At 45.8% G+C, this 11392-nt stretch overlaps 1 protein-coding gene across 1 annotated transcript; it reads left to right on the forward strand.

The window, feature by feature from the left end:
* Positions 1 to 916: 916 nt before the first annotated feature.
* LOC120993668 (olfactory receptor 10AG1-like) lies at positions 917 to 1846 on the forward strand. Its single transcript, XM_040422169.1, has one exon. The coding sequence runs from the start codon at positions 917 to 919 to the stop codon at positions 1844 to 1846; it is 930 nt and encodes a 309-aa protein (XP_040278103.1).
* Positions 1847 to 11392: the final 9546 nt, after the last annotated feature.

Below are 11392 nucleotides of genomic sequence, written 5' to 3' on the forward strand. Positions count from 1 at the left end.
TTGCAAGTGCCACTATTACCACCACCACCACCACAGCTAAGCATTTCAGATGCTTTATATAAATGGTGGACAGATATGGTAATATTGACTCCAAGATATTTGACCTGATATGTTTGTATGTGCCTTAACAGGAAGAGGCGCAGCACAGTGCTAATTCTGGCACATTTTCAGACTCCCTGTCTAAGTGTTTTATCCTGTCTAGCTGATGGTACATCTCGGCCAATATGTGCTACAACGATTTACAAGGTTCATAAAGTTTCTTAATGTTTTTAACTCATATGTGACTTTTGCCAGGAGTTATATTTAGGGTCAGACTAACTTACCAAACATCAGAAGATCTGCTGCTAGGCTAATGTTCTCTTAATATAAAAGGCCCCAATGGTCTATTCCAGCAGAAGTCAGCACCATTTGGAGTTGATTTTGAGGTCAATGTCCTGCCAATAGTGATTGATTAACAAATAACCATATATGCCCTACATAATTAAACACTTCATGAACACGTTCTGTGTAGATCAAGTATGGACACTCAGTCTATATTTGCCGGATGGGTGATGTGAGGTCTTCAGTGAACCTGAGAGACGAGGCCTAGATTCTTGGTATTCCTCAGCTCCTCAACTTTTCTGTGTCCTGGCAACATCCATAGGTGCACTGAAATCCTCATTTGCATAAAGAATAAAAGTACATTTTCTCTGGAACACCACAATTGATCTTCCCAAGACAGGTATCGTATGATTCTGAAGGATCCACACTACCAGACAATTTGCCTGGTTTAGTAGGGTTGTTTCTGCTGACAGGTGCTCTCGTTCATTCTAGAAATGTTGATATTTCACAAGTTAATTTTATATTTTTTATTTTAAATGTGAACAGCAACAGATTTATTTTGAAAATAGTTCAAAGAAATTTGCATTCAACTGATATGGCGAGAGGAAACCAGACGATCATAACTGAATTTACCCTTGTTGGATTTTCTACAGTTCTTCAACTAAAGTATTTCCTCTTCATGATCTTCCTCTGCATTTTTATGATTTCACTTTTGGCTCATATGTTTATAATTCTTTTGTACAGATTCAGTCCAAATCTTCACACTCCTATGTATTTTTTTCTTGCCAATTTCTCCATTGTGGAGATATATTATGCGTTAACTATCAGTCCAAAAATGCTGGTCAACCTTCTCTCTCAGCACAATACTATCAGCTTCTATGGATGTGCCATACAAATGTGCTGTTATCTATTATTGGCTAGTGCAGAATGCTATATGCTGGCAGCCATGGCATATGATCGCTATAACGCCATTTGTCATCCTTTGCTATATAATAATATCATGAGGAAGATAGTTTGCATCAGGCTGGTCATTGGTTGTTGGCTCATTGGGGCAATGGTTGGTGTCCTACAAACCAAATTAATATTTTCATTACCATTCTGCAGGTCCAATAGAATCAACAATTTTTACTGTGACATTCCTCCATTAATAAGTCTGGCATGTAATAACACACAGTTCAATGAAATCCTCATGCTGATAATCACTTTTATTATTATTGTAGGGCCATTTATAGTGATAGTAATTTCGTATGCCAACATAATCTGGACAATTCTCAAGCACCATCCTGCAGGGATGAGGAAAAAAGCTTTCTCCACTTGTACCTCCCACCTGATAGTTGTATGTTTGTCAGGTGGGTCATCCACTATAATGTACTTGAGACCAAAGTCAAGTTATGGCATGAATGAAGAGAAGTTTTTGTCCCTTTTGTATGCTGTTATTGTCCCATTGATGAACCCTTTTATATATAGTTTAAGGAATAATGATGTAAAGAAAGCAGTTAAAAAGATAATGTGTGACATTAAATAGGATAATCAGAAGAGAACTGTGTAGTGTGTACTGTGTGAATAAAAAGGATCTTTTACAGAGAATGCTAATATACCGTGCATTCCGAAAGTCTTCAGACCCTTTCATTCTTTTCACATTTTGTTATGCTGCAGCCTTGTGTTAAAAGAAAAAAAATTCAGTTTTCCCCTATCAATCTTCACTCAATACTCTATAATGAGATTTTTTAGAAATGTTTGCAAAAAAAGGGAAAAAACACAATTTTGCATGGACATAAGTATTCGGACCCTGGAGGCTTTCCATTTTTCTTGATCATCTTTAAAATGTTGGAGTCCACCTGGGGTAAATTCAGTTAATTGGACATGGTTTGAAAGGACTCTCCCCTGTCTATATATGGTCTCACATCTGACAATGCACATCGGAGCAAAAACCAAGCCATGATGAGGAAAGAACTGCCTGTAGAGCTTAGAGAGACAGGATTGTGTGGAGTTACAGATCTAGAAAAGGGTACAAAAATATTTCTGATCCACCGAAAGTTCCCAAGATCACAATGGCCTGCATAATTCTTAAATTGAAGAACTTTGGAACAAGAGCTGGAGGCCCCATCAAACTAAGTATTTGAGGGAGAATGGTCTTGGTAAGAGAGGTGACCAAGTAATCAATAGTCACACTGGCTGAGCTACAAATATTCAGTGTGCAGAGCAGGGAAACTTTCAGAAGGTCAACCCTCACTGCAGCACTCCACCAATCTGGGCTTTATTGCAGAAAAAAGCCTCTTGTCGTTAAAAGACACATAAAAGCCTGCTTCGAGTTTGCAAAAAAAAAAAGAGAAAACACAATTCTCTGGTCTGATGAAACAAAGAAAATCCCCAAATCCAGGTGTGCAAACCTTGTGGCATTATACCAAAGAAGACTGGAGGCTGTAATCACTGCCAAAGGTACTTCAACGTATTCCTGAGTAAAAGGTCTGACTACTTATGTCAATGCAATAATTTAGTTTTTTCCTTTTCATAAATTGGCAGTTGTCTACTACTCAATCATAGAGCAGATCTAATACTGAATTAGATGATTTGAATTTGGTTTTAAGGATAGTTCTTGCACACATTTTGGCGCTCCATGGGTTAATTATGGGGTATATTCATCCTTCAACCACTATGTATACTTGAGTTCCAGAATTTCACTTTATCTTTAAGGACCTAAATGGGTCAGGGATACATCAGACAAGTGTGTGTTCCCTTCATGTGGACATTGGACATTGTGGTTGCTGTTTTTAATATGCTTAAATAAAGTCAAATATTTGATTCTGTGAAGTGCTGGACTGCTTTTAAATGATGATTTCTAGAGATGCAAGGAAGTGTTCCAGATCTCGTACACCCGGCTGGAGGTAAGCTGAATTATACCTTTGCTGCGTTGCTGTTGTCACTACAAATCTTGTAGTCTTTTTGAAGGTGTAAGGGATCGCTGTACTTGGGGGGGTCATTCTCACAAGAATCGTCGTCCACCGCAGCTTTCGAGGCCAAACATTGCATTTATTGGGACATTTTTCATACACGGAACAGTCCAGTTAATAATCACTGGGGTGGTGAGGTTCCCACATACATCAAAACAAAACAAATACTTGCCCGGCTGGGCTCTCACTACACCTGTTAACGTGGCCCTGACTCAGCTACAGAACCCTGTTCACACACGGAACCCATATGCAGCTTTTTCTCAGCCCGTAGTTCCCCAGCCTCTCCGGCTGTAATCAGTCCCGTACCTGTATGGGGAAGTGTGGCCCAACAGTCCCCCCGTCTCCGGCCTTGTTACCCTTGAATCCCGGCGTCATGGCGTTCCCCAAACTTCGGGCTGTCACAGTGCCCCAGGGTCTCTCAGCCTGGCAAGCTGAGACCACGCACATAGCCTCTGCTCTGGGTCTCTGTATCTCACAGCGTATCTCTCCTCAGACTGACCTACTCTGAGGTGCTTTATGCCAGCCTGATTACAGCAGGCCTCACTTGCGATCACCTCAGGTAGAAAGGAAAACCTGTACTGGAAGGGTGTGGACTGGCAACTCCCTCTACCAAGCCTAACCACCAGTCCAAGTAAAATCCAGCCCAGAAAATGTATACAAAAATGTCTCAGCAAACTATGCTTTGCTGAGACTACTGCAACTCTCTGGATTTTATCTGCCTCACCCATCTGAGGTACCTGAAGTGGGATAACACACCTTCCAGCACTGTTCACATTACCACATATCCCCCCCCCCCTCTGTTCAAACCCATGGGGGTGAACACTTGTACCAACCGGATGCTTGTGACAGGGCATCCGCATTATCTTGCCATCGCCTGGCTCAACCTTCCCCCTGGAAGATGTGGTCAGCGTCAGAGGCTTCCCTTTATTTTGCCAGACCCATGCCATCAGTACTTTGTTTGTTACCCACACTGACATCTTGCCCAAGAGACATTGTCTACAAGGTTCCCATGTCCATGTGACAGTCAGACCCTCTGTTTTTATTTTTTTATCTTTCTCTCTCTTTGACTTACACAGCTGCTTCAGCCCAGCACGCTTCTTACGACTCGCCTCTTTTTGTCTCTTTATTTTAACAGCAGATCGTACATTTCTTTTTCCTTTACTCTTAGAATTTCGATCTCGGCTTCTGGAACTCCCTTCAGAATATATTTTTATGCAAACGACAGACTCTCTGTTTGACTTAGCTGGCTCTTGCAGATGCTTAGGCCTTTTCTTCTTGTCTTTGCGAAGCTCCGTCAGCAGAGCTGGCTTGCCCTTGCTCGCTTCTTTTTCAGCAGTGGTTTTCTCAGATGGTGCCTTAGTTTCAGGGTCTTCTGCCTCTTCACTGGCTCTCCCCACTTCAGCTTTACCCTTGATCTCTGGAACATCCAAGGATTTCTCCCACTTCAAGAGCTCGGCCTTAGCTTCCTTGGCCTCTGTCTCTTTGGCGTCCTCCTTCACTTTATTAGCCTTCTCACCATTCAGGGACATGGCGTCATATCCTTGCTTTCTTAACTCCTCCTCCCCTTTCGCATCAAGGTTGGAGGCACTGGGGACAACGGGATCTTCACCAGACTCGTCATCTTCTGGCAATCCCTTTAGAGGTTCACCTAGGATATTGTTCCCCATCAGACCCCTGGCTTTCTGGAAGGCATTGACGGCAAAGGGGACAACTTTCATGCTCAGGCCCGGGCTGCTCACTGTCAGGAGCCTCTTGGCTTCTGTATCCACATCAGCCCCATCAACTGGTTCAGCCGATACCTTTTCCACCTTCTCTGCCTTGGCCAGCACCCCGGCACCTTCCAGAGAATCTTCCTCTTCCAGTTTCTCATTTTCTTCCACCTGCTGTGCAGGAGCATGCTTAGGCTTCTCCAACTCATAGATGTCATCTTTTGAGCTCATGAGAGCTTCCATCTCTGCTCTGAGTTGCTTGTTCAGCCTCTCTAATTCATTTCGCTCCTCAAGCACTTCTTCAATTGCTCTAGCCAAGGAGAGGGCCTTGGACTCTTTCTCCCGAGCATCAGCCTCCGCTCGGTCACGTTCTTCGGCATACCAATCCGATATGTATTTCTCTTCAGCCAGGAGCTGGCCAAACTTCTGTTCCTTCTTAGTTTTTTGCACTAGCTTGTTGGAAGCGCCCCACTCTTGGGCCTCCTGTTCCAGCGGCTCTTTACTCTGTTCTGCTGCCGCATCAGACAAAGGAGTACCACCATTCTCCTTTAGACACTTTGTGGGATTTCCACCCAGGGACTCTTCAAGCCCATTGTCAATGTCTACTACAGACTTCCGTGTCTTTCTGGAGTCTTTCCTCTTCTCCGGGACACCAGGCAGTAGACCCTTCAGTTCACTCATCTTTTCCGGGGTCTCTTCTTTTGACTCTTCTGCAGTCTTCTTCAATGTCTTTATGATGACAACTAGTCCCTTCTCTATCGTATCTAGGGACAGTGTGGAGAGAGAGAAATCATCTTCATGATTGCAGCTGTACTGACAGGTCAGGTCATCTACCGCTGCCTGAATATGGGTCTCAGACACTAGGCTGGCGTCTCCCCACTCAACTCTAGTCACATCAGGTACAACTATGATCTGGTTGCTACCCGTAACTACGTCAATTTGGCAAGATCTCAACATAGCAGCCTCTCTCTCTCTGAGTTGCTATCGGCCACGGCACATGCGTCACTTATATTACTTGTGTCATCATTATCAGTTCTGACCTCTAGGGGCACCGATGCGCTAATCCCCACATTGGACACTTCCCCAGCAACCATAAAACCCCCTGGGTACTGCATATCCACCTCTGGTATGTGTGGTACACCCTCTGGGCTCACAACATTAACCAGCATTTTTGTATCACATATATTTTTACCAGGAGGGGGCACTTCTCTCCTGATCCCATCCTAAAAGGGAAAAGGCATGTCATCATCATAATACTTCACATGACCTCACATTTTCATTTTCACTTCAACTACATCACTGTTTTTAATGGTCCTTTCCCTTACACGTTCACTTAAAGGGACAGGTACAAGTTCTGCAGGAGTTTTTGCACTCTCTGCAGAAGTGTCTCCATTACTCCACAACTCCCAGCATAAGGGAAAATTACACCCCAACACTCCCTCATGCATGAGCGTATATGTAACTTCAAGTTCATAAGTCCCTGTTCTCATTGGAGTCTGACGCTCAGTGAAAATCAGCGGATAGTCCTCAGCTGCACGACTGTCCAGCGCTTTTATTGTTTTACCAGTCTCAGGTTTCAATATTGTGCTACATCTTACCCGGGCTAGCATGGGATCCCGGATCCTTGTCATCCCTAAACTAGCTTTGGTCATGGGCAACTGAGGTAACACAGAAACCTTCTCCTCTGTAGATTTCTGCGAGGGAGCAATCACAACAGACACAGTTTTTTTTCTGTGTGACTTATTACCTACCGGTCCAGCAGGTATCAACTGCCGCCAGTTCACTGACACTGGGTCTGCCACACAGTTAATAACAGGAACAGTCTTACCCTTCGTTATCACGGGTTCAGCAGTCTCGGGAGACGAGGACATCCCACGGACATCTCTACCGAGACCATCCTCCAAAATCCAGCCTCTGGAGACCTGCCCTTCATCCTCCACCATATGTAAGGGATCGCTGTACTTGGGGGGTCATTCTCACAAGAATTGTCGTCCACCGCAGCTTTCGAGGCAAAACATTGCATTTATTGGGACATTTTTCATACACGGAACAGTCCAGTTAATAATCACTGGGGTAGTGAGGTTCCCATATACATCAAAACAAAACAAATACCTGCCCGGCTGGGCTCTCACTACAACTGTTAACGTGGCCCTGACTCAGCTACAGAACCCTGTTCACACACGGAACCCATATGCGGCTTTTTCTCAGCCCGTAGTTCCCCAGTCTCTCCGGCTGTAATCAGTCCCGTACCTGTATGGGGAAGTGTGGCCCAACAGTCCTCCCGGCCTTGTGACCCTTGAATCCCGGCGTCATGGCGTTCCCCAAACTTCGGGCTGTCACAGTGCCCCAGGGTCTCTCAGCCTGGCGAGCGGAGACAATGCACAGAGCCTCTGCTCTGGGTCTCTGTATCTCACAGCGTATCTCTCCCAGACTGACCTACTCTGAGGTGCTTTATGCCAGCCTGATTACATCAGGCCTCACCTGCGATCACCTCAGGAAGAAAGGAAAACCTGTACTGGAAGGGTGTGGACTGGCAACTCCCTCTACCAAGCCTAGCCACCAGTCCAAGTAAAATCCAGCCCAGAAAATGTATACAAAAATGTCTCAGCAAACTATGCTTTGCTGAGACTACTGCCACTCTCTGGATTTTATCTGTCTCACCCATCTGAGGTACCTGAAGTGGGACAACACACCTTCCAGCACTGTTCACATTACCACAAAGGGTATAAGTACAGTACGTGACATGTGTCCCTGATATGCTGCCACTTCACATGCTCAAAATAACACGTGCTCCTTGTTGTGGTGGTCTCATGCATAATGTAAGCATTGACCACTTTCTAGAGTTGAGCGAGCATGCTCAGCCGAATACCAGTTGGGCTCGAGCATCGCTATGCTCGGCACATAGCGATACTCGGCCGAGTACCGCATGTGCTCGAGTGCAATGCTTAAGTCTCCTCCCCGAACGTTTTGTGGCTGCTAAGCAGACAATAAATGTGCAGTTAAGTACTGCCCTTGTAAGGACTATTGTGTGACAGCAACAATATATGTTTGTAGCGCCACCTGTGCTAAATTGATCAGTGTTAGGGAGAGCTGTGCATAGGAAGGTACAGACAGTGTAGGGAGAGTAATAGGAAGATTTTTATACAAAAAACTTTTCAGAGACCCAAAAGTCCTTTTAAGGACAATTGTGTGTGACAGCAGCAATCGTTAATTTCTAATGATAATTTGTTTTCCCTTAGTCCTAACAGCAGCACAGATGGGGTTAACTGCCCCCTGTGGACTGGTAGGACCGGCAGAATTTTTAATGAGCCCAAGAACCAATAACAAGAGTTCCCACTCCCTCAAAAGGAGGGAACTACCCCCCAACCACCGTGTTTTCAGCAAGCATACGTACTTAGGGTGGGAAATTTGTGTGCTGCTGTTAGGACTAAGGGAAAACAAATTATCGTTAGAAATTAACGATTCCCTTACGTCCTACCAGCAGCATAGATGGGGAGATAACAAGAAGAGCCCCTAGGGAGGGCCTTCCTGCCTGGCAGAATCAAGAATAGTCTGCCCAAAGGCCGCAAACTCCGCAAACTTAGCACCGACTCTGTAGTGCGAGATAAAGGTTGATTCGGAGCTCCAGGAAGCCGACTTGCAGATTAGCTCTAAGGGAAGTTGGTTTCTTTCTGCCACTGAGGTTTAAACGGCCCTATTAGAATGGGCCTTAACGAACTCTGGAGGGTCCAGAGTTTGAGACAGAAAAGACTCCCTAATGGCTTCCCTGATCCAGCGACTAATGGAAACCTTAGGCGCTTTACGGCCTTTAGATTTACCGGCAAACAGGATGAAGAGATTCTCATCAATCCTGAACTCCCTGGACCTATCCACATAGGTCTGGAGGCATCTCGAAATGTCCAGAGGATGTCTGACAGGAACATCGGAGGAGGCGGAAGAAAATAAGACTGGTAAAGAAATTATCTGATTGACATTCTGAAAGGATAACACCTTAGGTCTGAAGTAGGGTAAGAATTTTAGGAGAACCCGGTCCTGCAAAAAGGTTATATATGGATGCAGAGCCGAAAAGGCTTGTAACTCCGAAATCCTCTTAGCTGAAGTCACAGCTAGCAGAAAGACTGTCTTTAAGGTGACAAACTTGAACCCGACCTCCTCCAATGGCTCAAAGGGGGGAGATGCTAACCCATTGAGCACTAATGAAAGATCCCACTGAGGAATGGGTCTCAGTATTGTAGGCCTCAATCTCTCGGCTCCTTTAAGGAAGCGTTTGATGAGTGGGTCCCGAGAATATGGCCTGTTTAAACAGGCCGAGATGGCAAAAACTTGTACCTTCAAAGTGGCCGGAGCAAGGCCCTTGTTTAGTCCATCCTGAAGGAACTGTAATATGGCGGAAAGGGGCGGATCTGCAGACGCCACCTGGTTAGACTCACACCATAAGGTGAAGATTCTCATCACTCTGGAGTAGGCCTTCTTAGTGGATTCCGCTCTTGAATGTGATAACGTTCTCAGGACCGCCTCAGAGAGCCCTTCTACTCTGGGAAGGGACTGATCAACCTCCAGGCTGTCAGGTTGAATCTGTGCAGATCTGGGCAGAGATGTGTGTCCCACGACACCAGGGTCTGCTCCGGGGGGAGTCTCCAGTATTGTCCCCGACTCATGTGAATGAGCTGGGTAAACCAGGATCTCTTGGGCCAGAACGGAATGATGGCTATTACCGAGGCCTGATCCTGACGAATCTTCATCAATACCCTCGGTATCATGGAAAAGGGAGGGAAGATGTAAGCCAGCCTGAACCTCCACGGTATCGACAGAGCCTCTATCGCCAGGGGGTTGTCCTCCCTGTATAGAGAGCAGAACCTTTGTACCTTGGCGTTGAACCTGGTTGCCATGAGATCCACCTCCGGTAATCCCCATCTCAGGACTATCTGCTTGAAGATCTTCGGACGCAGAGACCACTCCATGATCTGCAATCATGTTGAGGGATCCCTGAATGTGGGTGGCAGATAGATGGAATAGGTTCAACTCTGCCCACCGTAGAATTACCCCGATCTCTGCAAGAAGGGGTAGGGATCTCTTGCCTCCCTGTTTGTTTATGTAAAGAACAGCAGTCATATTGTCTGACTGTACTTTCACCGCTTTGCCCCGGATTTGAGGGGCGAAGTGAAGGAGGGCTACCCGGATAGCTCGCATCTCTCGGAGATTGGAGGAGAGACGCTGCTCCATGAGAGACCAAGTTCCCCGAACTGTGGAACCGTCTAGATGAGCGCCCCAGCCTACTAGGGACGCGTCTGTAGTCAATATGAGCCAAACTGGTTGGGTCATAGACTTCCCTGCAGGGAGATGGAACCACCATCTCAGGGAATTTCGAGTTTGGGAGGATAGAGAGTATAGGGAATCTAGCCCCGTAGGGCTGCCGTCCCACTTGTTCAAAACTTCTGTTTGAAGAGGGCGAAGGTGCCATAATGCAGAAAGAAAAAAAAAAAACGGTGGTTGGGGGGTGTGGAGGAACCCGCCTCGCCACTGGGCATTGGAGAAGCCTGGCTGCCCGCCTCCTACCTGCTGACTATGGCCCCTGGAAAATTGATACGTTTGAATGCAATATTTGGGCATGTGGTATTTTATATTGCTGCTACTGGCCCTTTAATGGCCATCCGTGGACATGTTATGACTTTTAGGAACAAGCCCCTTTAAGACTGTGTAGCAGATTGCATTCAGGCCGTCTTTAATATTATGTATGTTATTATGGGTTCGGTTAAATTGTATTGCTGTGTGTTGTGGACTGTATATATCTTGCCCTGGCTGTAAAGTTTGCTATGTTACAGGCATTGTTGTTCTGTGCCTCTTCTCCTCCCCCTTTTTCCTGTCCCATTGTTTCTCCAGCAATGTGTTGTCGCAGGGACACCAGTTTAAACCAGCTGCTCTGTCCCTCCTCCATCTCCCATCAGCCCTTGCTATTGTCTGGCCCCCACCCTTCCTTGTACCAGAGTCCTCTAGGTACCCTATTGTATGTAAATGAGGCTGTTTGGGAGTTTAAAGTAGGTGTGCTGTGTCTAAATAAAGTTGAGTTCCTGTTTTAACCCTCAAGGTGAAGTGTCGTCTCATTCTTGGGGGAGGATTTATTGCATGCTGTCCCAGTTTGACTGCTAGGAGTGAAAACCTATTCGTATGGTTTCCTATTCAACTGTCTACAGCATTCATATGCTTGAAGAGGATTTATATGCTTCTTCGGTTCGGTGATTGTGGTGTCTGCCAGAGGGCTTGGAAACCTCAGGAAACGCTAGGAGCAATGGTCAACGGAGGTACTCAGTCGGGGTACCAGGTGATCCGTTACATGGGTAGTTCCCTCCTTTTGAGGGAGTGGGAACTCTTGTTATTGGTTCTTGGGCTCATTAAAAATTCCGCCGGTCCTAC

This window comes from Bufo bufo, chromosome 1, assembly GCF_905171765.1.
Source record: "Bufo bufo chromosome 1, aBufBuf1.1, whole genome shotgun sequence".
Taxonomy (NCBI): domain Eukaryota; kingdom Metazoa; phylum Chordata; class Amphibia; order Anura; family Bufonidae; genus Bufo; species Bufo bufo.